Source organism: Haliotis cracherodii, unplaced genomic scaffold, assembly GCF_022045235.1.
Source record: "Haliotis cracherodii isolate W230 unplaced genomic scaffold, xgHalCrac1.p SCAF_23, whole genome shotgun sequence".
Lineage (NCBI taxonomy): Eukaryota > Metazoa > Mollusca > Gastropoda > Lepetellida > Haliotidae > Haliotis > Haliotis cracherodii.
Window position 1 is genome coordinate 8444234 of NW_027266279.1, and position 27503 is coordinate 8471736.

General features: G+C 42.7%; 1 protein-coding gene and 1 pseudogene across 3 annotated transcripts; one reads left to right on the top strand and one right to left on the bottom strand.

The window, feature by feature from the left end:
- The first annotated feature begins 1898 nt into the window (after positions 1–1898).
- LOC139471577 (acetyl-coenzyme A transporter 1-like) lies at positions 1899–23787 on the top strand. 3 transcript variants are annotated; one of them, XM_071253953.1, is made up of 9 exons: positions 1899–1949; positions 4679–5367; positions 5937–6091; positions 9670–9854; positions 11106–11290; positions 11880–12000; positions 14529–14637; positions 15402–15508; positions 17447–23787. In XM_071253953.1, the coding sequence occupies exons 2-9, from the start codon at positions 4703–4705 to the stop codon at positions 17606–17608; spliced, it is 1689 nt and encodes a 562-aa protein (XP_071110054.1). In that variant the 5' UTR covers positions 1899–1949; positions 4679–4702; the 3' UTR covers positions 17609–23787. The 3 variants fall into 3 exon arrangements, with proteins under 3 accessions (XP_071110054.1, XP_071110056.1, XP_071110055.1); XM_071253954.1 differs by lacking the exon at positions 1899–1949 and adding an exon at positions 1964–2033; XM_071253955.1 differs by lacking the exons at positions 15402–15508; positions 17447–23787 and having other exon boundaries at positions 14529–14793.
- LOC139471889 (golgin subfamily A member 6-like protein 24) lies at positions 15625–17434 on the bottom strand (annotated as a pseudogene).
- Positions 23788–27503: the final 3716 nt, after the last annotated feature.

Sequence of the window (27503 nt, forward strand, 5' to 3'; positions counted from 1 at the left end):
ATCACTGTGGGGGCTTATTAGAGCGGGGAGCTTATTACATCGAATACGGTATATATCAGTGTGATTTTGTGGGTCTCAAAGATACCCTCCAACCCCACTCCCAACACACACGTCTAAGTTTTATGTCACGTGTTCCTTTATGATATTGGTAAAAGATGACTGCTACAGGTTGTTTGAATAGATTTATTTTTAAACAAACATCCGATCTGTATGATTGACAAATCATTTTCGATATTTGAGATTCTAACAAATTATTTCGCAATGTTAAAAGAAAACTCTTACTCTGACAAATACTTCAACAAATGGAAGCTATCGAATATAAGCATTGAATACTCACGGAAATGGTTTATGGGAAGTTACCTTACTAAAGTACTCACGGAAATGAAAAAAAACTGTTTTTTTTCGACCTCAGATCTTAAATAAGTGCAGTTAATATACAAAATATGTAAATATTCAAACAACTAAATTAGTACTAATTGGGTCGTGGCACAAATATAGTGTATCAAATGTTTTTATGCCTTTTTACACGTAAAAGTATGTAAAAATATGAATAAAACAGACTTTTGTGAAACAGGGCATAACCAGGTGAAAGTAGATCAAGGTGACCTATGACACCTTGACGACAGGTGAGAACAGGTGCATAATGCCTATAGTCTGTTTCTGCTACGTCAATTTGGACAATTTTTGAATGTTGAAAGTGCCTCCTGTAAAGTACATTTTGTATTGTTCACTGAGATCAAACTAGCAAATCCAGACTAGTACTTTTCGAGTTGTTTTGTTATTTCGTATTTACAGCTACGTAACGCTTTGTGTCGAGTTTTAAATTGAGAAAAACAGGTATTTTTTCATTTCCGTGAGTACTGGTGACTAATTTTAGTTCGTTATAACCGTAGTTCGTTATAAGCATATATACAGCATATATAACACAAATGGCCGGTACTGAAAAAAAGGTTCGTTATATCGGTGAGTTCGTTGTAGGCGAGTTCGTTATAAACGTAGTTTACTGAAATACATTCACCACACCAGACCTGGATTTATAACATGTGTTTAACATGATCATTAACATGAATAATTACTCCAGGCGACGAGAAATGTCAAATGCGAACCAGTGATTACTAACACCCTCAGAGGTAGGGGTGAATGTTTGAATAGTCTTTGTCAGGTAATCTGAGTGATTCTGCCACTCGTTGTACCTTTTTTACTTTATTAGTTATTATTTATAACTGAGCATGAAGTGAATGACGACAAATACACAAGTGAAGGGTTATACCAGGAAACATGGATGACAAGAAGTGTATAGTAATTGTTGTATAAAATGCACAGAGAGAGAGAGAGAGAGAGAGAGAGAGAGAGAGAGAGAGAGAGAGAGAGAGAGTGTGTGTGTGTGTGTGTGTGTGTGTGTGTGTGTGTGTCAAGCAGTAGTCATCTCTCGTGAGAAAGTTGAGGACATTTTGAGGAATGAATAAATTTTCGTCATTTTGAAGCAGACCAAGCTGATTTTGATGGGCGATATGTAACCGTGGATGAGTCTTGGGTTCACCAGTATCCCCACACAACAGTCGAGGCAGTGAAAATATCCTACGTCTCCCCCTCCCCCCGGAGAAGACAAAGTCTGATTGTTTGGTTTACTGTGATTCTGCTGGTCGCCTAACTCCCGAAAGGTCTAGCCATTACTCGATTTCCGCAGAATGTTCGCACATTTGATCTAGACCAAGGTCATTTGTTCATGAACTACAATTGTGATGTTAAACAATCAAGCTTTCACAACCACCAAAAATTAAACACCACGAGATGATTATTATTTAAATTACCCGCCATTTGAACTCAAAACTTCTCTGAGTTGTCGCACAAATGACGCAGTAAGGAGCTCGATACCGCCGGTATGTTTACTTCCGGGCTCTCAGCCGATGGATAGATGCCACGTTAAATTAGATGAGTTATAAACAATCGTAAGTATCCATGTGTTGTAACGCCATAATTTGTGTGTTTTGAAAACACAGGTCATCTACTACAATACTTGGCGGCCGTGGGAGGTTTGTTAAGATAGGACATGTTTTCTGAAAGAAATACCCGGGGCATATACTGAGAGTGGGTGAAGATTGCAAGTCATTCCCCATATGTCAATATTGTTTCGGTAGATCAAGTCACGTTCACTAACAAAAAAAGTAACATTTTATTTTACCTGTTTTTTGTCATAAAGTATACGTTTAGATATTGCTTGTGGATAGGTTTTGGTATTAAACGACAGCTGTTGCAGTAGTAATTTCAGCTTATGCAAGTTATGGTGATTTTTGTGTTTGATCGCATACCAACTGAAAACGAGACTCCTCAGGCAGACGGACAGAAATGATATCGCCTCAGCGTGCAGTGATATATGATGGTCACTTAACTCAAATCTAATGAGAACTGACACAAGCAAACCTATCCCAAGCTACGAGCTAACATATGTTGAGCCTGGCATTACCTGCAGATTAAATGGCGGAGCACATGTCATGTAGTATTGTACAGACTAGGGCAGTGATGAGTCCAAATTAACTGTCCAGGTACCTACCCCGCTATTACCCGACCCTGATAGCTACAAAATGTTCGATTGGGAATAGTTTGACCATAGCCCTGGACCAAATGTATTTAGCATGTTTAGGTACACATATAAAACGACCTGGTCATGCATACACTGAATTTGACTGAAGTTTGATCTTTATTCTAACATATAAAAGTAAGAAGGAATGGGTGCATGGTCAGATAGAAACGTGAACATAAGTGACTTGTAATGTAACAATAAAGTGCCAGATAATTTTGTCATTAAACAATATATCACAAGACTAACCAAGGGTCCTGGTAGTCCTGTGGGTATATGTAATATATCAGAATATATCACAATATATCAATATACCACAATATATCACAATATATCACAGTATACCACAATATATCACAATATATCATTATATACCACAATATATCACAATATATCACAATATATCAGAATATAACACAATATACCACAATATATCACAATATACGGCAATATATCACAATACATCACAATATATCACAATACATCACAATATATCACAATACATCACAATATATCACAATACATCGGTCCCATTAGCTCCTATAATACAGACATGATAGACCAGGGTATGGAGATTCCTTGTTGGAAGTATTCACCTGCAAACTATGTTTAAGTCTTTGATAGGCATTTAAAGGTTGGGAGAACATGAATACATGACACTTTTTTTATGGAAAGCAACTTCTTTTATTCTTAGTAAGTGCAAAGAGCACAATATATATATATATATATATAGGTGTCATGTATTCAAACTATGCTGGGCTTAAGAGGTGACAAATAGAATCAGGCGGTCAGGCTGCGGGACTTTGTTGATTGTGTTATCATACCCCGACTGTGAAGATCGTTGCTCACAATATCGATCGCTGGATTGTCTGATCCAGACCTGATTATATACAGGTCGCCGTCACATAGCTGGAATATTGCTGAGTGCATCATGAAACAACAAACAAACTCCACTGAAATGTCAAGTAAAACGCCAGTGTTCCATAGGTCTACGTGAGCTCGGCCTTGTTAATCATGTTAATGAGACATTGTACTAATTTGTAGAGATTATATTTATATTATAAAGACCAAGAACATGACAATGGATACTGATTGACAGAATTCAACAGCTCAATCCATGTATTCATCTTAATTGTCTGCTTGTCCTACTTGTTGCCTCACACAATGAACCAGAACTCAGTTTATTCCTCCCATTATGGGGCCAGTATTGAGCCAGTAAGCTGTGGGTTTTATGTCTATGGAAAAAAAACTACATAACATTTTTAAACTTTGCTGGTCAGTTTAATTTTAACCTTTGTTTGTGTTGTTATCAAACCAAGTACTTACTGGCCCTAAACATATCATGATGACAGTGTTTGCTTGGAGCCGGTCACTGTGCTGTTGAATGAGTTCATATATGTTAAAAAATCCATCTTTGGTCCTGGGCTTCCAGAGCTACAGATAAGCAGCGTATTTCCGTAAAATACCCCCCCCCCCCCCCCCCCCCCCCCTCCAAAATATTCAAAACCCAATTACTCTCAATTAACTTGCGTACAGAAACGCATAATTAAATGAAAAACTCAAATGTATAAAAACAGCTCTCGTAAATACCCAGTGAAGCCTTTTCAGCATGTGCACAAAGAAGCTAATTTCTGAAACACAATTACGAGCTAATTTACTTTCCGAGTCAAGCCTATATATTTAGAACACTTATACACATCTAAAACTTTATTTCATTTTTAAAAAATCTTAAAATGTTCACTAAAAAAACCCAACCCAATAGAGTGACGACTAGAAAAGTGAAAAAATATTGGTTACCTTAGAGTAAAAACTCAGTTGAACAAAAAGTTATCTGGAGCTCTGGTTTTCTCTTATAGTATCCTTTTTCTTCATCTATTTCCAGTGTTATATTTTTCGTTCAGCTTTTTCACACACTATACACATATTTGTAATATTGTAACAATATTTCCAATCTTTTGGTACCTTTACAATTTGTCATTTCCAGTTCGACAAAATTGGCAGTTAATGTGTGCAGCCCAAGAATTGCTTGTAAAATTATTGGTTTTGTTTATGTATTATTATGATCCAAACAACAATAACCTACGAAGCTTTTTTTTTCAGATTGATGTGATCCGACTGATATATATGCTGATATTTCTTGCAAGAAAGCTCAAGTTTTTTCTTGACGAGTACATTCTCATGCCCGAGATAGCAGCCAACATGGCTGTCAACAAAGGCAATGCTCGCCCCAGGAAAGGAGGGCGGCATCTTATAGAAGGGGTGGACCCCGAAAGTGACTTCATAGGACCTCATATTCCCATCTCGACCTCCGTTGTTCAACCGGACTTGTATGACGATGAAGATAAAACGTTAAAAGAGGGCAGCAATTTAAAGGGGGACTATGGAAGCATAGCTCTGTTGACATTCTTATACATTCTACAAGGTATTCCTTTAGGCTTGGCTGGTAGCATCCCAATGTTGTTACAAAGTAGGCAGGTAAGTTACAAAGAACAGGCGTTGTTTAGTTTTGTGTATTGGCCGTTTAGTGTAAAACTACTTTGGGCGCCGTTGGTGGATTCTATATACTGGCTTCAGTTTGGGCGGCGGAAGACATGGCTGGTGCCGACCCAGTACCTGATAGGCGTGTTTATGATTGTGTTGTCGTGGCATATCAAGGACATTCTTGGAGATGGTGACGAGGACGCTCAAGTGAGTGTGATGCTGCTGACCGTTATATTCTTCATGTTGAACTTCCTGGCAGCTACACAAGACATCGCCGTGGATGGCTGGGCACTGACGATGCTATCGAGGTGAGGAGACTGGGAGATGTGGGTGTTAGGGCCCCGTTCCTCAAAGCGATCTTAGCACTACGATGATCATAAACCTATGTTAAAGTATGGGACTTAAGATCACCTTAGTGCTAAGATTGCTTTGTGGAACGGCGCCCAGGTCTGTGAGTGTTGTTGATTATTCCATGCCTGGACATGATATAAACTATGCATAACGGTGCAGGCTTCCGTGATACCAGAATCTGCTTAGATCATGTAGATAGCAGAGGAAATTCTTCTTCACCTGCTTGACTTTCTGGCAGCATGTAATATATAAATAATATATTTAGTTTAAAAAAATTAGGAAATTTAAAAAAATACATGTGTTTGTGTGTGTGTGTGTGTGTGTTTGGTCAGGGGAGGGGTGTGTTTGGGTGTGTGTGTGGGGGAGAGGGGTGTGTTTGTGTGTGGAAGATGGGTGTGGTTGTGTGGGGAGGGGTGTGTGTGTGTTTGGGTAGGGGAGGAGTGTGTTTGGGTCAGGGATTAGTGTGTTTGGGTTGGAGTGGGGTGTCTTTGTGTGGACATTAAGGTTGGAGGAACTTTATTTGCAGGCGTAATGTCGGTTGGGCAAGTACATGCAACTCTGTCGGTCAGACTACTGGCTACTTCCTGGGCAACGTCCTCTTCCTGGCGCTGGAGTCGCCCGAGTTCTGCAACAACTATCTGAGGTCCGTGCCACAGGCACAGGGACTAGTCACTCTCTCAGGTAGGTCACAGTAGACATGACTAACGACTCTCTCGGGTAGGTCACTGTAGACACAGGGCCTAGTCACTCTCTCAGGTAGGTCACAGTAGACATGACTAACAACTCTCTCGGGTAGGTCACTCTAGACACAGGGCCTAGTCACTCTCTCAGGTAGGTCACAGTAGACATGACTAGCGACTCTCTCGGGTAGGTCACTGTAGACACAGGGCCTAGTCACTCTCTCAGGTAGGTCGCAGTAGACATGACTAGCAACTCTCTTGGGTAGGTCACTGTAGACATAGGGGCTAGCCACTCTCTCGAGTAGGTTGCTGTAGTCACAGGGACTAGTCACTCTCAGGTAGGTCACACGGGCTAATCACTCTTGGATAGGTCACTGTAGACACAGGGGCTAGTCACTCTCTCAGGTAGGTTTGCAGTAGACACAAGGACTAGTCACTCTCTCAGGTAGGTTGCAGTAGACACAGGGGCTAGTCACTCTCTCAGGTAGGTCACTGTAGGCACAGGGACTAGTCACTCTTGGGTAGGTCACTGTAGACACAGGGGCTAGTCACTCTTGGGTAGGTCACTGTAGACACAGGGGCTAGTCACTCTCTCATGTAGGTCACAGTAGGCACAGGGACTAGTCACTCTTGGGTAGGTCACAGTAGACACAGGGGCTAGTCACTCTCTCAGGTAGGTCACTGTAGACACAGGGACTAGTCACTCTTGGGTAGGTCACTGTAGACACAGGGGCTAGTCATTCTTTCAGGGAGGTTGTAGTAGACACTGGCCACACTCATGTAGGTTGCAGTAGACACAGGGGCTAGTCACTCTCTAGGGTAGGTCGCTGTAGACACAGGGGCTAGTCACTCTCTCGGGTAGGTCGCTGTAGACACAGGGACTAGTCACTCTCTCAGGTAGATCACTGTAGACAGGGGCTAGTCACACTTGGGTAGGTCACTGTAGACACAGGGGCTAGTCACTCTCTCAGGTAGGTTGCAGTAGACACAGGGACTAGTCACTCTCTAGGGTAGGTCACAGTAGACACAGGGGCTAGTCACTCTGGGGTAGGTCACAGTAGACACAGGGGCTAGTCACTCTCGGGTAGGTCACAGTAGACATGACTAGCCACACTCAGGTAGGTCACAGTAGACACAGGGGCTAGTCGCTCTCAGGTAGGTCACAGTAGACATGACTAGCCACACTCAGGTAGGTCACAGTAGACACAGGGGCTAGTCACTCTCGGGTAGGTCACAGTAGACATGACTAGCCACACTCAGGTAGGTCACAGTAGACACAGGGGCTAGTCACTCTCAGGTAGGTCGCAGTAGACATGACTAGCCACACTCATGTAGGTTGCAGTAGACACAGGGGCTAGTCACTCTCAGGTAGGTCGCAGTAGACATGACTAGCCACACTCATGTAGGTTGCAGTAGACACAGGGGCTAGTCACTCTCAGGTAGGTCGCAGTAGACATGACTAGCCACACTCATGTAGGTTGCAGTAGACACAGGGGCTAGTCACTCTCAGGTAGGTCGCAGTAGACATGACTAGCCACACTCATGTAGGTTGCAGTAGACACAGGGGCTAGTCACTCTCAGGTAGGTCGCAGTAGACATGACTAGCCACACTCATGTAGGTTGCAGTAGACACAGGGGCTAGTCACTCTCAGGTAGGTCACAGTAGACACTACTACCCACACTCAGGTATGGATTTGCCCAATTTAATAATATAAATAAGAAATGTTATAGGACAGCTATCATCCTATGATATGATGATTATGATGATGAGAGTAATCTAGATCAGTGTCAACAACAACTGTGTTTCTGCTGGAGATTATAGACAATCAGGTGAACGTGTTGACTTGCACTTTGTAGTGATGGGCTGTTTAGGGGAACAGCTGTTGCACTGTCTAATAGTGGTAGGAGTGATATAACAGCTGATATGACCTCATGTTGTTGAGAGTTAGGGCTTAACTATATGAACAGTAGAGCTTGCGTCTTTGTTTAGTTCACTGGGATGGATTGTAGTGAGGATATTTGTAAACGATCATGCAGTCAAACTATCAAGATTACAGGGTCAAAACAATCTCATTACAATCAGATCTAAGTTCTCGCTACCGCTAAACAAAGATCTGAAGACATCCCATCAGGGGTCACGTCAGAACAACCTTTCATCCGACCAATCAGAGCGTCGCTTACCAGATTATGAAAGTAACAGTCGGAATGTGATTTCTCATTATGCAACCTCGAAAACTTTAACACAGGATATTCCGAACGATAGTTATAGGTTTAACGACTGAATCCATACAATCTAAACCATCTATTAGCCATTTCAGAATGCTCTTTTGTTCAGGTTTCAAAATCGTAATCGAGAATTTGTCAAAATATGTTTCGAAGCATAGCTGCCAATTTGAAATTAGTGCTGTAAAGCACGGGAAAGCTGCCTTCTGATTGGTCATTCCATTGGGCGGTCAAAAATCGCGCAAGGTCGGTCTGATGTGACCCGTAATGGGATGTCCTCGGATCTTTGTTTAACGGCAACGAGAACTAAGATCTTATTTTAATGAGATTGGGGTCAAAATGATGTATAACATAATCAGGGCGAACCGGAATTCGAACCCACAATCATAGGTTTCTGGCATGCCCAAGGGGCGCAACTCTGCACAGCGAATCGCCGTTCCTTAGACGACTAGGCCACCAGTGCCCCCTGGTTTTGATAAGTTTAATATTATACTATAGCACTCAATGCAGTATTGTAATACAATGTTAAAAAGCCTCTGAATTTAAGAAAATGAAAACTTTAAAAAAGGGCAAGTTTGAATAAAATAATGATTTTTTTCCATATTGCATTCCAGGATCACTAAGTTAAGAATCCTAGACAAAGCCCTGCAGTGTTAAAGTGGTCGTATGTATTCAGCATTGTTCAGGGGAGGTGGAGGATGGAAGTTTACCAAAACTGTGAAGCATTGGCAATGTGCCAGATGTCGTGAGATGGAATTGGAATGTAGACATCACTCCAGCATCCTGTCTGGGAGTGAAAATACTTTTTATGCTTTGCTTATTTACACTTTTAACCTAAAATAGTATAATCCTGATGTTTATTATTACACTTTTAACCTAAAATAGTATAATCCTGATGTTTTTCTGTAACAGAAATGTTGCATATCAGGGATAAGACATGTCCATATCACAAAGTCTTTTTCTTGTATCTGATATTAATGATATAGATGTGAAAGAAACACATTTGGTGAACATGTTCATTAATCTCACTGGCATGTATATATTGAAACATATTTAAGATGAAAAATATACCCAGTTCTTAAGTCTTTTTAAGTTGAGAGATCCTTAAGAACCCACAGCAAACACATGACTGAGTATCTGTTACGTGATTTCTCTGTGACCGGATTTTGCAGCTATTTAAACTACCACCCAGTTCTTTCATTTTACTGTAGCTAACCTGATTCGACAGATTAACTATAGTGATATGAAAGAGGCTTCTCTCCTTATAAGTATGTGTGTGAATTTATGTAGTAGTTATTTTGATTCATGTGATGAGGCAGTTTTCAACAGTAATGAATTATGGATTTGCTGTTGCAGGTTTTCTTACATTCTGGGGCGTGGTGTTCTTCATCACAACCACTCTAGTCTGGGTATTGAAGCACGAAAAGCTTGACCTCTCGGCCGACCCTGACCAGGGCATCGTGGAAACCTACAAGATACTCGGGAAGGTCATCAAACGACCTGCTGTCATGTCCTACTGCCTCATTCTCCTCACATGCAAGGTCAGTTGGAAATTAGGTCAAGGTCATTTGGGGGTAAATTCGTATATGTTTTGTTTTGCATTGTGGGTAAACATTTTGTTGATGAGAACCATGTGGAGATGGGGGGGGAAAATAATTCTTTGGTTTCATCCTTGTGAAAGGAACTGACGTACATGGGGAACTGGCGGTAATATGAGTGGCGTAACCTGTGTGGATTCCTGCTTAGAATTGGTCCCCTGGGCCCAGTAACCTATACTAGTTGCACAAGGTGACTTGATGATCTGGGTGATCAGGTCTGTCAACTGTCCCCGACACTGTGGATCTTCCTTCATAATATCAATCACTGGATTTTCTGGTCCAGATTATATCCTGGCCTCCATCATATGAAATATGTCTGATGTGGCAGGTTGTGTCATCGTCCTACATTTGCAACACGTTTCCACTGTTAGCAGTTTACCCAGGTCTATTCCTGGTATTCAGTAAACTAACTGGGGTAAGGAGAGGTGAAAGGGGGTTTAACGTTGCGTCCAAGATTATTGCACTTATATAGAGATGTGCATGCACGTGTATGTGTGTGTGGCTGCTTGTACTAGTCCGGACTGATGATGATTTATAGTGCTATACCATGCCGCAGTTTAACATGAATACCCCACTCAGACACAGTATACTGAGTCTGAGCCGACCAGTCCTTGTTTTAGCCCCTTAATGCCGAGCGCCGGACAGGGTAACAAGTACCATCTTTTAACGTCTTTTGGTATGACGTGGCCGGGGATCAAACCCTGGACCTTCCGCTCACCAGGCGGGCACTCTACCACTGGACCACGTAGGCAGTCTAGTGTGTGAGTTGGGTTTAACGCCGCTTTTAACAGTGTTCCAGTTATATCAAGGCGTGTCAGCTTAATGTTGGAGGAAAGCCCGAAGTGATGCAGGTCTCAGATGTTTACATTTTCGGTGAAACACACGAGCACGGGTGTGGTGCTGACAAACCTAGAAACATAATCAGGGCGAACCGGGATTCGAACCCACAATCATAGGTTTCTGGCGTGTCCAAGGGATGCAACTCTGCACAGCGAATCGTGGCGCCTTAGACGACTTGGCCATCCGTGCGGTCTAAACTAACTGAGGCAGGGCATGGAGATGTTTAATTACAAGTATGATATAGAGGTCAGGCTCATTATATGACCTTTAAAGGATAACCACAACAAGAATAATACTAAAAATAATGTAATAGTGAAAGCCCATTCATGTGGACTTTTCCTGTGTTCTGTTTAGATTGGATTTGCTGCTGCGGATTCCCTCACGAGCCTGAAGTTGATAGAGGCGGGACTCCCCAAAGAGAGACTGGCGCTGTTTGCTGTTCCCATGGTGCCGCTGCAGATTCTCCTGGCACTCGGCATCAGCAAGTACACAACCGGACCCCGACCCATGGACGTCTTCCTCCGAGCCATGCCTTTCAGGTGAGATGTCTTGTAGTGCTGTCTCCTGTGAGGATTCCTGGACAATTTCCCCAGTACTCTGCTTCTTCACCCCACGAGGGTTCAGTGTTCCGCCACCCTCCATGGAGATTCCAAGACAGACAAGGTCCCCAGGCCAGTTACCCTTGATTGTCTCCCCCCCACCCCCCACACTTACACACACACACACACACACCCCACCCCACCCCATCCCACCCCCACCCCCACCCCCATCCCCACCCCTCACCCATCACCATTGTCTATTCAAAACAAGTCATTATTTTAGATTTGAAACCTAAGGTTACCCAGTCATCTTGGGTTCGAATCCCGGTTCACCCAAATTATTTTCCTTGGTCTGTCAGCACTTTGGGCTTTCCTCCCTAATTAAGCTGACACACCGTGATATAACTGGAATACTGTTCAAAGCACAAACCAAAATCAGGATTTTCAATGATCAGGGAGAATCTGGGATTCAAACTCACAGTCATTGTTTTCTGGAAGGCGCAACTCTTTGTAGCGAAATGGACGCTGGAGACAGCCAGGCCGAAGTGCCCCGAAGTTGATAAGACTGACCCTGAGTTATGTGTTGCAGATTGATCCTGGGGTTGGTGTACTGCGTTCTGGTGTACTGGGCGACTGTGGCGCAGACGGCGCCTGGGGAGTTCCCCTGGTACTGGTACGTCATCACCCTCGGCAGCTACGCCTTACATCAGGTATGTCATCACCCTTGGCAGCTACGCCTTACATCAGGTACGTGGTCACCCTCGGCAGCTATGCCATACATCAGGTACGTGGTCACCCTCGGCAGCTACGCCATACATCAGGTACGTGGTCACCCTCGGCAGCTACGCCATACATCAGGTACGTGGTCACCCTCGGCAGCTACGCCTTACATCAGGTACATGGTCACCCTCGGCAGCTACACCTTACATCAGGTACGTGGTCACCCTCGGCAGCTACGCCTTACATCAGGTATGTGGTCACATTGGCAGCTACGCCATACATCAGGTACGTGGTCACCCTCGGCAGCTACGCCATACATCAGGTACGTGGTCACCCTCGGCAGCTACGCCTTACATCAGGTATGTGGTCACATTGGCAGCTACGCCATACATCAGGTACGTGGTCACCCTCGGCAGCTACGCCATACATCAGGGACGTGGTCACCCTCGGCAGCTACGCCTTACATCAGGTACGTCATCACCCTTGGCAGCTATGCCATACATCAGGTACGTGGTCACCCTCGGCAGCTACGCCTTACATCAGGTACGTGGTCACATTGGCAGCTACGCCTTACATCAGGTACGTGGTCACATTGGCAGCTACGCCATACATCAGGTACGTGGTCACATTGGCAGCTACGCCATACATCAGGTACGTGGTCACCCTCGGCAGCTACGCCATACATCAGGTACGTGGTCACCCTCGGCAGCTACGCCTTACATCAGGTACGTGGTCACCATCGGCAGCTACGCTATACATCAGGTACGTGGTCACCCTCGGCAGCTACGCCTTACATCAGGTACGTGGTCACATTGGCAGCTACGCCATACATCAGGTACGTGGTCACCCTCGGCAGCTACGCCTTACATCAGGTATGTGGTCACATTGGCAGCTACGCCATACATCAGGTACGTGGTCACCCTCGGCAGCTACGCCATACATCAGGTACGTCATCACCCTTGGCAGCTACGCCATACATCAGGTACGTGGTCACCCTCGGCAGCTACGCCTTACATCAGGTACGTGGTCACATTGGCAGCTACGCCTTACATCAGGTACGTGGTCACATTGGCAGCTACGCCATACATCAGGTACGTGGTCACATTGGCAGCTACGCCATACATCAGGTACGTGGTCACCCTCGGCAGCTACGCCATACATCAGGTACGTGGTCACCCTCGGCAGCTACGCCTTACATCAGGTACGTGGTCACCATCGGCAGCTACGCCTTACATCAGGTACGTGGTCACATTGGCAGCTACGCCATACATCAGGTACGTGGTCACCCTCGGCAGCTACGCCTTACATCAGGTATGTGGTCACATTGGCAGCTACGCCATACATCAGGTACGTGGTCACCCTCGGCAGCTACGCCATACATCAGGTACGTGGTCACCCTAGGCAGCTATGCTATACATCAGGTAACGTGGTCACCCTCGGTTACTCTCGGCAGCTACGCCATGGCTTGACAGAGGAGACCTCAGTGATAACAGCGCAATAAAGTGGAAAAGGCCTGTATGTAAAATAAGAACTGAAAAAACTCAAAATTATTTTGTTCCTAATTTACATGCCAAGGGAACTTAGTTTGCATTTCAAGATCTTCCCTACTGCCAGTCTCCATCAGCACTCTCCCCGAGTCTCCCCGAGTCTCCCATCCAATCAGTTGTATTGTGCAGTGCAGGACTCCAAGGAACACTACCAATAGCTGCAAGGTTGCTGATTCAGTTTAACCAGTAATTCCACCATGAATTTGAAAATAACTCGATTCTGATTGGTCAATCAGAGGCTATTAAATCAGAATAAATCCCCTCTGTTTGAAACGGCTGGTTTGACGTCGGTATCACCGTGGAAGCTAATATTCACAGCATAGTACTTTTCAGTTACTGTCGGTAGGCATATTTAAACTACAATATTCAAACGATGTGTGGCAATACATTTTGTTCAGAAATCACAGTAGAAATCTTTAAAGAGAAGGTATTTTAAGTTTTGGGAAAAGCAGAAAGCTTGGAATTTGGTGCTTCTCTTATATACGACTGTGACGGCGTATCTTTTGCGCTCACAATGAGCGATATGACGACATAATGGTGACATGTTGTGTAGAACGAAAGCTTGCAAAGCTTGCTTAGTTTTCTTTGGTGTGCCCACCTCATGTTAGTTGACAAAGTTGCCGTGGTTATATGCTTTCAATGCCTGTCATTCAGATCGATAACCCACTCAAAACATTGGACTCAACCCATGCTGCTTCACTCAGTATATTTGCTTACACCAAAGAGTTTGCGTTTTAGTCATGGTAGAATGGAGATTTAACCCCTCTAAATGTAACATTTGAAACCTCACGCTGTGCATTGGGTTTAAAATTCAATTTAGCGCGGCTAAATCTACAGGTAACCTAGCTCTACAATGAAAACACAGTATGTTTATCTCCCAAACACTCACTACTCGCCTCCCAGGAAGATGGTCATTCACTCAGATTTTCATTGTATTATTTTCACTGTTCATGATGTTCATCCCCTTACAGGTGTTTGTGTACAGCATGTTCGTGGCAACGATGGCGTTCGCCGCTAAAGTCAGCGACCCTGCGATTGGGGGCACCTACATGACCCTTCTCAATACTCTGTCCAACTTGGGTGAGTTGTTCGACGTGGTGTCACATGGCTGACAAATGTATGTGAAGCATTAGGTACATATGAGACTATGTTTCAGGGGGCAGTGGGTGTATATGAGACTATGTTTCAGGGGCAGTGGGTGTATATGAGACTATGTTTCAGGGGCAGTGGGTGTATATGAGAATGTGTTTCAGGGGGCAGTGGGTGTATATGAGACTATGTTTCAGGGGGCAGTGGATGTATATGAGACTATGTTTCAGGAGGCAGTGGGTGTATATGAGACTGTGTTTCAGGGGGCAGTGGGTGTATATGAGACTATGTTTCAGGAGGCAGTGGGTGTATATGAGACTATGTTTCAGGGGGCAGTGGGTGTATATGAGACTATGTTTCAGGGGGCAGTGGGTGTATATGAGACTATGTTTCAGGGACAGTGGGTGTATATGAGAATGTGTTTCAGGGGGCAGTGGGTGTATTTGAGACTATGTTTCAGGGGGCTGTGGGTGTATATGAGACTATGTTTCAGGGGGCAGTGGGTGTATATGAGACTATGTTTCAGGGGCAGTGGGTGTATATGAGAATGTGTTTCAGGGGGCAGTGGGTGTATATGAGACTATGTTTCAGGGGGCAGTGGGTGTATATGAGATTATGTTTCAGGGACAGTGGGTGTATATGAGATTATGTTTCAGGGGGCAGTGGGTGTATATGAGACTATGTTTCAGGGGGCATTGGGTGTATATGAGACTATGTTTCAGGGGGAAGTGAGTGTATTTGAGACTGTGTTTCAGGGGGCAACTGGCCCGCGACTGTTGCGCTCTGGATGGTTGACTTCCTCACCTGGAAGAACTGCACAGCGGACGGCGTTGACTCCTGCAACAGCAAGACTCTCACAGCGGTACGTAGCAGCATGGAGCTTACCTTCTCAGTCTTTCCTCTTAGTCTCTCCTCTCAGTCTTTCCTCTCTGTCTCTCCTTGCAGTCATTCCTCTCAGTCTCTCCTCTGTCTCTCTTCTCAATCTCTCCTATGTCTCTCCTCTCTGTCTCTCTTCTCAGTCTTTCCTCTCAGTCTCTCCTCTGTCTCTCTTCTCAATCTCTCCTCTGTCTCTCTTCTCAGTCTCTCCTCTCTGTTTCTCTCCTCTGTCTCTCCTCTCAGTCTTTCTTCCCAGTCTCTCCTCTGTCTCTCTTCTCAATCTCTACTATGTCTCTCCTCTCTGTCTCTCTTCTCAGTCTTTCCTCTCTGTCTCTCTTCTCAATCTCTCCTCTGTCTCTCTTCTCAGTCTCTCCTCTGTTTCTCTCCTCTGTCTCTCCTCTCAGTCTTTCTTCTCAGTCTCTCCTCTCAGTCTCTCCTCTGTCTCTCTTCTCAATCTCTCCTCTGTCTCTCCTCTCAGTCTCTCCTCTCAGTATCTCCTCTCACTCTCTCTTCTCAATCTCTCCTCTGTCTCTCTTCTCAGTCTCTCTTCTCTGTCTCTCCTCTCTGTCTCTCCTCTGTCTCTCCTCTCTGTTTCTCTCCTCTGTCTCTCCTCTCTGTCTCTCCTCTCAGTCTTTCTTCTCACTCTCCTCTCAGTCTCTCCTCTGTCTCTCTTCTCAATCTCTCCTGTCTCTCCTCTCAGTCTTTCCTCTCTGTCTCTCCTCTCAGTCTCTCTTCTCAATCTCTCCTCTGTCTCTCCTCTCAGTCTCTCCTCTCAGTCTTTCTTCTCAGTCTCTCCTCTCAGTCTCTCATCTCTGTCTCTCCTCTCAGTCTTTCCTCTCTGTCTTCCTTCTCTGTCTCTCCTCTCTGTCTCTCCTCTCAGTCTTTCCTCTCTGTCTTCCTTCTCTGTCTCTCCTCTCTGTCTTTCCTCTCTGTCTTCCCTCTCAGTCTCTCCTCTTAGTTTCTCCTCTCAGTCTCTCTTCTCAGTCTCTCCTCTCAGTCTTTCTTCTTCGTCTCTCTTCTCAATCTCTCCTCTCAGTCTTTCTTCTCCGTCTCTCTTCTCAGTCTCTCCTCTTAGTCTTTCTTCTCAGTCTCTCTTCTCAGTCTCTCCTCTCAGTCTTTCTTCTCCGTCTCTCCTATCAGTCTCTCTTCTCAGTTTCTCCTCTCAATCTCTCTCAGTCTCTCTTCTCAGTCTCTCCTCTCAGTCTCTCTTCTCAGTCTCTCCTCTCAGTCTCTCTTCTCAGTCTCTCTTCTCAGTTTCTCCTCTGTCTCTCCTCTCAGTCTCTCCTTTCAGTCTCTCCTCTCGGTCTCTCCTCTCAGTCTCTCCTCTCAGTCTCTCTTCTCAGTTTCTCCTCTGTCTCTCCTCTCAGTCTCTCCTTTCAGTCTCTCCTCTCAGTCTCTCCTCTCAGTCTCTCCTCTCAGTCTCTCTTCTCAGTCTCTCTTCTCAGTTTCTCCTCTGTCTCTCCTCTCAGTCTCTCCTTTCAGTCTCTCCTCTCAGTCTCTCCTCTCAGTCTCTCTTCTCAGTCTCTCTTCTCAGTTTCTCCTCTGTCTCTCCTCTCAGTCTCTCCTTTCAGTCTCTCCTCTCAGTCTCTCCTTTCAGTCTCTCCTCTCAATCTCTCCTCTCAGTCTCTCCTCTCAGTTTCTGCTCTCAGTTTCTCCTCTCAGTCTCTAAGGGCAGCAGGTGGCCCTGCTGGTTTTGCAGCGTTGTGTCCCTTACTATCCCTTTACCTGTGATCAGGGTTTTCAGTGCCAGGTTCACCTTGGTTACATTCTCGTGGGTTTCACTAAAGTGGTAAATGTTAGAGGAAGTTCACACTGTCAACCACTAGTTTAGCAGATCCTGTTTCAGTCTCTTCGCTCTCTTATCTCTGCATGTAGTGACTGCTGCATGACATTTCCTCAACTCGTTCCCCATCCTGTCTTCCAGGAGTGTCACGCAGCGGACGGCAAGTGCAACACCACCATGGATGGCTACTACATTGAGTCCGTGGCCTGTGTCATCCTCGGCCTCATCTGGCTTGTGTGGAAGAAGAGTACAGTGAAGCACCTGGACTCTCTCGACCTCTCTGCATGGAAGTGTCCCTCATAATCACTCACATCAGATTACAGCCCCCCACCCACCAAAGGCAATATAATCTCAGGGGAAGAAATAAGGGAACAGTTTGAAGGAAAGCATTTATCTGTACCCAAACATGGCCGACGGTTGTGACAGGATACAAGGCTACACATCCGATGGTTTTTGGTTTAATGAATGGATAGACCAGAACCAAAATGCAAAAATAAATTGAAAATTGTTCTATATGACCAAACAGTCAATATTTACTGGATTAGGAAAATATCAAGTTGCACCTACAAAAATCAAAACAAAAACGGAATTACCTGTTAGATAATAATTGATGAAAATCAGTATGCTACTTGTGGGCATTCCTTACCTTGTTTTGAGTAGTAACCATATATAGAAATATATATACACACCCGCAAGAAAACGGGTGGCTCAGTTGTCAAGGGTATCGCAATTCGTTGTGCAGAGTTGCTTCTCTTGGCTACCTAGAAACCTATGGTCTTGGTTTTGAATCCCAATTTACTCCAATGTTTCTAGGTTTGTCAGCACCATACCTGGCTCGTGGGTTTCACCAAAGTGGTAAACGTATTATTGCAAGAGGCATTAAACCCAACTCACTCTCTCTTCCTACAATTCAAAAAACGTTTTGGGTGTTGGGGATAATTTTACAAAATCAAATTCCTTCATTATCAATCAGTGTCTGAGGACATGTTCTACCAGAGAAGGAATTTAGCCACAGATGGGAGAATTGCCATGGATACCGTTTGAAACAAATACTTTGCATACTGATGACTGAATAGGAGTCAGCATGAGATCAGTTGTTTGATGGCAGCTGTAACCATGGCAACAGCCAATGTCTGTGTTCTCCCATCTCGATTAGTTTCCGACCTGGGGAACATGTGTTTCATCTCTCATGCCATGTCTTATGTTAATAAGCTGGCAGATCTCTCTGGGGTCTGGGATCCTATCTTCAAAATGTCTTTACTTGTATAAAACAAGACATCGACAAGGAGTTTCAGAGACTTTGTTGATTTTTGTGATGAAATCTTGTCTCTTACTCCAAGGAAATATTCAAACTTTCCAAAAGTCATGTGAAGACCAAACCCATGAATTATCAATTTGAGTGAGAAAATTTCACAAATGTGCTGTGAGGAATGCCATCTTTGTTTATTGTGGATGGTGAGTTTTTTTATTTTTCAATTGTTGGTTTACAAGCCAAAAAATGATGTAGTGATAATTTGATAATTGAAAAAGAAAGCAACTTACTGATTGTGAATGAAGAACAAACCTTTTTTAAAAGGCGATGGAACATAATGTGGATTGTCAGTGGGTGACAGATTCCATCACCTTGCATACATCACCAGCTTCATCCGATGTCAGTCTGGGTCTCAGTTGTCAACACTACCATCAGTTTATAAATGGCAGTGGCTTCAACCACCATGCAGCTATAAATTATTTTAATCATTTTGTTATGTCTTCCTTGACAGGCAAAATATTTGGGTGGTCATTTTATTTTTATTCAAATTTTAGTTTTTGATGTCAGTCAAACATATTGAAACTGAAAATTGAATACAAATAAAACTGAATTAATACAAAATAAATGACTGAAGGGGTGGAGCATGAAACAAAAGATGGTGATGAGATATTATAGGGCCCATCATTTCACATGTTGAGGCGTGGGTGTGGCTGGAATATTTTTGACAGAATCTTTTTTTAGTCAGTTCTTTAAGGCGTAAAAATGTTTTCTCTCAAACCAACCAACACTTTCACTCAAAACACAATATTCTTCAAATGTCCAGGGAGAAATGTATATATAATTGTTTATTCTTGTTAAATCTGATGACAAATAATGTTTTCCCAACAATTTTTTAAAACAGATTTTATTTAAAAAAAATTAAGATCCCTATCCCCTTCCGGAATATTGAACGGTCATGGCTAAGAAATAAGGTCATATTTCTATAGGTGAGGTGAGGTGAAATGGGGTTTAACGTTGCGTCCAAGATTATTGCACTTATAAATGACGTGCATGCACGTGTGTGTGGCTGCTTGTACTAGTCCGGACTGATGCCGATTTATAGTGCTAGCTCACTGAGATACCATGCCGCAGTTTAACATGAATACCCCACTCAGACACAGTATACTGACTCCGAGCTGACCAGTCCTTGTTTTAGCCCCTTAATGCCGAGCGCCAGACAGGGTAACAACAAGTACCATCTTTTTACGTCTTTTGGTATGACACGGTCGGGGATCAAACCCTGGACCTTCCGCTCTCCGGGCGGACGCTCTACCACTAGACCACGGAGGCGGTCATATTTCTATAGGATCATGAGGATATTCCTTCTCTTTTTCTCATAGTCATGACAAGAGCGACCATGATAGAGGTTGGAGAAGAAAAAAGCTTTATCATCAACACAAATTTGGCCGATCTAAACCTAATTAAGAAGAAATTGCCTCTCATTACAAGTCAGGGCCTTGCCATCATCCAGTAGACAACACAGGCTGCCCAGACAATTTATTTCTCAAATCATTATGGAAATAAAGAAACTTTAAGAAAATGTAAATTGTAAAAAATCACAAAATTTCAAATTGAAATAGGAAGTAATTCATTCACATTAAGTTTGTATCAGGTATGTAAACCTTTACATACAGCCAAAACAGCTGAATATTTGTCATATTTGATTTTACAGTTCATTTACATTGTATTGTTGACTATTTATTGATCAGTTTGTTGTTATTCCAGAGCATCGTGTTATCGCATCTCACAAGTTGTCATATTTCATCAGGCTGTCATTTGAGTAGGATGTGAAGTTTTTCTAATTGTACTGAAGATTTGTCAAACCTTTATTTACATATTATGTTTGTTGTGTTGTTTTTATGACTCAATCTCATTAAAATCAGATCTTTTGCTCTGATATGATACCTATCTGCGTGAAGGTCGACCTCCTAAGGTCATATCAGTTGGGCTTTATTATATATTGACGACCTCCAATTGAAAATTTTGATTGAAGGAAAGCTCACCGCCACAAAACACACTTATGCCCTCAAAAGTTCACAACTTTGTTGTGGCATTGAACATGACAAGATGTAATATAATCCAAAACAATGTAATAGAAGGGTTTTATTTTTCTGCATTCGGAACTACCCAGTTATATTTGTTTTGAGCTACAGAAATAAGATTTGACTGTTTCGCTCATTCCTACTGAGAATTCAGAAGCATTGATGCTGATTGGCTAATAAGAAAGTTCCCAGAATGCCACACATAGGTATCATATTTGAGGAAAGATCAGAGTTTAATCAGATAGAGTGCACTTGCGATGACTAGATGTCCGGATTTTTGAAGTTGCACCACAGTCCCGCTAACAGAGAACAGAGATATCGGAGATAAAAGGGTTCGACTTTATACGATACATGGTTTACCAAGACAACTAGACTGGCCCTAGTTGGGACCCTGCTGTGATATTGCTGGAATATTGCTAACAGCGGAGTAAAGCCATACTCGCTCACTCACTCTAGTCAGGGAGACCTAATATTCTGGGTTGGACAGGATATTTCTTCACCATAATTGAGAGGCATTGTCTTGCAATTTTGGGATAACACTGACTGCATGTATCAGAAATGTAAAAGTGTATGCGTTAAAGATGTACAAATTGAACACAATACAATTTATAGGACAGGTGTTGAGTCCTGCTGATGTTGCCATTTGGTTGTGTAGGTGTGGGCTGAACGTCGTTTAGACTTCAAAGTGTAATTGTTGGTTGTCATCATTTGACTTTTATTTGTTCTAATATATATAGGGGCGGTCGGGTAGCCTAGTGGTTAAAACGTTCGCTCGTCACGCCGAAGACCCGGGTTCGAATCCCAACATGGGTACAATGTGTGAAGCCTATTTCTGGTGTCCCCCGCCGTGATATTGCTGGAGTATTGCTAAAAGCGGCGTAAAACCAAACTCACTCACTCACTCTAATATATATATATATATGGTGACATTCTCTCTCTCTCTCATATATAAAGATATATATTATATATCACCAGAGTGCTTTTGATATCAAATATGTTAAGACGATAATAGTTGTGAACTCTGAGGCTTGCCCAGGAGTGTGTAACTTTTATATATGAGGGTTGATATATTGGATGTGAAAAGACACTCCAGTGAGATTCTACTTTTCATCCAAAATCATTTTCCAACATTTTTTGTTTATAAACAGAATAACCAGTGTGTTGATTTGTGGTGTCATTTTTTTGTGATGTCATGGTAACCAATGACGTCACAATAGTCTGTTTAGCATTGTGATGCAATTTCATAGCCGCTGTATGTAATTAAGAAATATACCACTTGTTTTATCGTACAATAAAACACTGCAGGGAGAAAAAAACATGAGGGGTGCTTCATGGTTTATTCTTCCTGCAGCGTTTTTTCGTACGATAAATAACGACCACGAGTCATTTATATCTTTTATGAGAAATCAACATTAAGTACAGGATCATGATGAAATGTACAAGCTTTAAAAGATTTAACCGTATTCAAATAATGATGACTCCCTCAATTGAATCTGACCTCGGCAATGTCGGACAAGTGCATTTTATGCACAGGTGGGTATTTCCCGCATATTCTCACAATGCTCACGTCGATTACCTCCTAATCGGTATTACCTTTTCTCTCAATACCGATTGTCATGTCTCTTCCACTTTTGGATGCGATTGTTCGGCCATCACATTTATCTGTGTTGTCCGGCTAAATCTATGGGGAACAACTCACAAGACTTTAAAAATAACGTTATCCAATATACGACGTTATCAAGTTGCAAGCGCATGTTCGAATCTTCAGAAATGACGGCATGATAGAAAAATGTTTTATCATGAAATAAACCACACTTCGTTCTTCATTGTTCTTTGAGATTTATCAAGTGGCTATCTTATACTTGGAGATATTCCTGATCTCACCCAAGCGATGTCTTCCATGGAAACCTCTGGATGACTAATTGGGAGTCTTACTTTTGTGTTTGGACACAACTGGACACAACTGGTGTTTGTTGGACACCGTGGTGTGTGGCTGTGGAAGATGCTACATGGATATGTATCCACAGGTATGATTCACCTTCACCTTCACCCTGTGTGTCATCACACCCGGATGGCAGGAGTTGGTGCTCATGCTGTCAACCTCCTGTTTGCCAGATTCAGGCACAGTTGGTCACTCCCAGTCATGTCAGCACTGTCATGTTTCTCACTATAAGAATCAATTCACCCACTTCGAATTGGGCCATCCATGTTGTTTATGTGTTTCTCATCTCAAACCTCAACCAGCAACAACACTAATAAAGTAACATTTTTTATGACATTAAGTTGAAAACACTTGGTACAGGTACCAGTTTTACAATTAATATATGATTTAGATCGTGTCGCTTTGCCTTGGAAACCAATCTTTAATAAACAGCTGAAGACAGGTCACGCGGACCTGGGTTTGAAATGAGTGCAATAGTAGTAGTATTTTTTTTTATCACATTGGGACATACTTTGACACAGTGTCGGGGAAAATTGAGATACGTAAACATTTTATTATTTCATGTCAGAATGAAAATTCAGGGTGGGGGGAGATGGGAAACTCAGAAAATAATATGGACAGCCTCATGATCAAAGAACAATATGCAGCAGTTTTTTGTTGCTGGTGAATATTGCCTGTTGATCTGGTGGTGAGTGGGGACTGTGTCTGATGAGTGAGTGAGTGAGTGAGTACGGTTTTACACCACTTTTAGCAATATTCCAGCAATATCAAGGCGGGGGACACCAGACATGGGCTTCACGCTTTGTACCCATGTCGAATCGAACCCAGGTCTTCGGCGTGACGAGCGAATGCTTTAACCACTAGGCTACTCGCCCGCCCCGTCTCTGATGAAGGAAATGTTGGATGGGCGTTACTTAAAAGTTGACGGATAACAAAGTGGGCCCAAATTTTATCCATACCATGTCCATTTTCCAGTTCATTATTCAGTCTTGATTGACAGTGGTGTAAGGATCTATACTGAAACTATTACTGTATAATAAAGACGTTGTTAGGCATAATTGTATTGTCCAATTTGTCTCTGATGTGTGTCAGCATCTTCCCGAGGCAAGAGAGTTAACTTGGCTGGTATTACTGGGCTCGATTGTACCGCCACCAGTGGCTATTACCAGTGATGTCCTGTCTAAACCTCGCCTATTGACCAATCAGATTCCACCTCTCGTATCTCGTATTTTGCGTTTGCTTCACACAAAATGGTGGCGCCCAGTCAGGACGATCTGATCGATAATCAAGATCTATATTGTGATAAAACAGGTCTTACATCGCGAAATGCATTAAATCACATGAGCACCTTGATTAAAAACATGAAAAGATTTGGAAATTATCTGCTGACAACGAGTTGGCGGTGCACATGCTTTGCAAATCCTGCAATCGACCGAAATCTGCACGGCAGTTAACGAACCAGATTTCAATTTTGGTGCGCGATTTTGATTGGACTATGCATAGACTCGTTAGTCCAGCCAAAACGTAACGCCATAACACCAGCCTATTTCTGCAAAGATGGAAACTGGACTTTATAGTCAGTTAACTCACTTGCCTCGGGAAGATGGTGTGTCAGCTGTAACAAGGTTTCCTTGATATATAAAACAATTGCTCCTTTTCTTATTCTCAGGTATTTCTGTGTCCAGTGTTACAATTTATATTTTGCATTTGCTTCATAAAAACGTTTTAGATGAATTCTTCCAACACAAATATATACATTTACTATGCAAATGGCATGACAGATTAACTATAGTGATATAATAGAATCAGGTGATCTTTAACTTCTTTTGAGTAGTATATTATATGACAGGTGTTTTCTGACACAATATTTCATAAATATAGAGGAAGAAATATTGTTTGTCTTATGTCAAGTCTCGGAACTAATTTCAGTAAAATGAAGAAAACGTCAGTGTTCAAGGGAAGTAACTCTTTGAGTTGTTCAAACAAGAAACCTTTTATTTTATTTCACTGTTTATTGATAAACATATCTCCCAAAACACATTATTTATCTTCATTTGTTTTCATGAGTCATTTTCATTTACCACATATAATTTTGCATCAGATTCTCAGTTCCAGGCAAATAATTTACCAACAAATAATTTATTTGTTGTGGCTTGCCAGTTTGTTGTTTGTGCGTGTGTGGACAGAGAGAGCACTGACCATTATTGTAGGACCGACTACTTGCTTGTGGAGATTGTACTGACTCATTGTAGAATGTATATTCAAGGACACCAGTGTGTATATATTGGTGTTTGTGCGGTAGAGAGATTGTATAATAAATATTTTCCTGTACATAATTATTCCTTTGTTAGTTCTTACTCCAGGATGACCTTGTTGTGCCTGTGCAGAGTTGTGTCCCTTCTGTGTGCCAGAATCCTATAGTTTGAGGTTGGAATCCAAGATACGTCCTGCTCATGGTTTCTTGGCATCATGCCAGTGCTGTGAACTTCGGAGACCTGCATTCCTCTTGCATTAAGCTCACACTTACATATTATCAAAACTGTTTCAAAGCAGCATTAAACCTAACCTATACCATTTTCGGAACTTCACTTGCTGGATGCCATGAAGAGAAGGTTCATAGTCTGTGTCGTCATGGAAACGATGTGGCTAGGTATCCATCTTGAACACTGATAAAAACACAAAATCACACGACCAGATTGACATGGAACATATAATTTGGCATTGCAAGGTCCGAGAAATGCAGATGATACAGAGTCAGGAGAACGCCCAGGGATATCCAGGAAACGCCCATCACTCGATATGTACCCAGGAGTATTCAGGAAACGCCCATCACTCGATATGTACCCAGGAGTATTCAGGAAACGCCCATCACTCGATATGTACCCAGGAGTATTCAGGAAACGCCCATCACTCGATATGTACCCAGGAGTATTCAGGAAACGTCCATCACTCGATATGTACCCAGGAGTATTCAGGAAACGTCCATCACTCGATATGTACCCTGAGATATCCAGGAAACGCAGTACACCTTCAGGAATGTCTAGTGCAGTGCAGCACCAAGAATGGCAACAGCTGCCTCAACAGTAGCTGTGTTGATGATTCAAACCATGCTTGTCATAAAAGGCGACTATGCTTGTCGTAAGAGGCGACTAACGAAATCGGGTGGTCAGGCTCGCTGACTTGGTTGGAGCATGTCATTGATCCCAAGTACGTGGATGGTAATGGTAGGCAAAACACATCTCAATGTGGTAGGGGTACATGAAAATATATTACATGGATATTATCTGCCCATGTTGACGGGCCTATTATGAGCAAACAAAGCCCAGATCAAGAAATAGGTAATTATAACTGAAAGCTTCCAAATCATACGTAGATTAACGTACACAGTAATATATATGAATAAATCACAAATATACCCAGTCATACACAGAATAACTATTCGCCTTGATGTTGTATAGTAAATATGTCATTGTTAATCTACATGATGTCCCTGTGGCAAAAGACTACATTCGCTAGCCTTCGGTGCAGACTTCGCGGGTTCGAGCGCCCGCTGGCGACACGCGTCTTTTTGCGAAATTGTTCCATCATTAAAGTAAATAATGGTTGAAAAAAGATGTTCCGTCATTGCCAAGTGGTGTTTAACTTACAAGTCGGTTAGTTATGTATTTACGGTCAAAGACAAAGTAGCCAAGGTTTAAGAAGATTTTAGCCTCCGTTATATTCTGGAACACGACAAAGCTTAATCGGAGAGAGAAAAAGGTTGAAGATGTTAAAAGTTTACGTGTAGACAACGCCATCGGTTACAGGGCATACATGCATGCATATTATTAAAGAAATAATAATTTATTGTGGTGTGTATTTTGATAGGTCAGTCAGTGCTAACGGTAATGGGAGTGGTGCATGTTTTTTCTCTACACGAGATTCTCGTGCGGTGTCAATTCCGCGCATCGTACAATCATTTCAATTCAAACGAAGAAAAGGATGTTTGAACGCCAGAATCGAAACGAGTGTCATTTAAAGTCGGATCCAATGCTTTCCACGAAATTCCTCACACAGATCCGTAAATTGTGGCTGCGCCTTCGCTAATCTCGGATCCAAGTGTCATTACGATCCGAGACAATATTTACATGATGTCGCGTCCCCTCTGTGACGGTTTCGCCACTTTGAGAGAATGATTTTGCTTCCATGCTCCCTTTTGTCTCAAACGGTATTGTTTAAAGGGAAATTGCGCCTAATGTCGGATCCTGGTCAAAATCTGTTCAAGATCCGGTGGTTTAACGTCTGTGATGAAGATTTCGGACATGTGAAGACTATTCGTGTTATGACAGGGAAAATCGGCAGTGCGAGCGGTTAAATTAGCAGTGTACCTTCAGCAACCCATGCTTATTTCCTTTGAAACATAACTGTACTGGTTGAGGGTTAACAATAACCTTTGAACCAATTTTGTCACATTTCAATCTCATTAAAATCAGATCTTAGTTCTCGCAACCGCTAAACAAGATCTGAGGCGATCCCATTAGGTATCACGTCAGAATGACCTTACAAAATACACAACGTTTATCAAATTTATTAATGGTTTTGCAGGGAGATTGTGAAATATTGTTCAAGTTGTCTTCCTCGATGTAGAACAATTTACGTTGACATGTCAGATCAGATTCCAGGGGTTGTACATTTCATGCAGGTGTTCACCAACATTGTCACGTGGGTTCGACATTTGGTGTTTGGACCAACCAGAGATCACTTCCTTTGCACGAGTATTTGATGTGTATGGATTTAAGATTTTAAGAAGAAAACCTGACGTCTGTTGGTTTTATGGCTTCACAGATGTCGTGTTTTATTCAAAGACAGCAGCGGTGGAATTCCATTTAGTTCACACAAGGTGATGAGAATTCATTTAAATCTGACACGAATAAGATTAGACAC

What these genes read in the sequence shown, in the direction of transcription:
- LOC139471577 (XM_071253953.1), top strand. Translation starts at nt 4,703, where the DNA reads ATGCTGATATTTCTTGCAAGAAAGCTCAAGTTTTTTCTTGACGAGTAC. An exon ending in GCACTGACGATGCTATCGAG is followed by an intron (nt 5,368 to 5,936) that starts GTGAGGAGACTG and finishes CTTTATTTGCAG; the next exon opens with GCGTAATGTCGGTTGGGCAA. An exon ending in TCATTCTCCTCACATGCAAG is followed by an intron (nt 9,855 to 11,105) that starts GTCAGTTGGAAA and finishes TGTTCTGTTTAG; the next exon opens with ATTGGATTTGCTGCTGCGGA.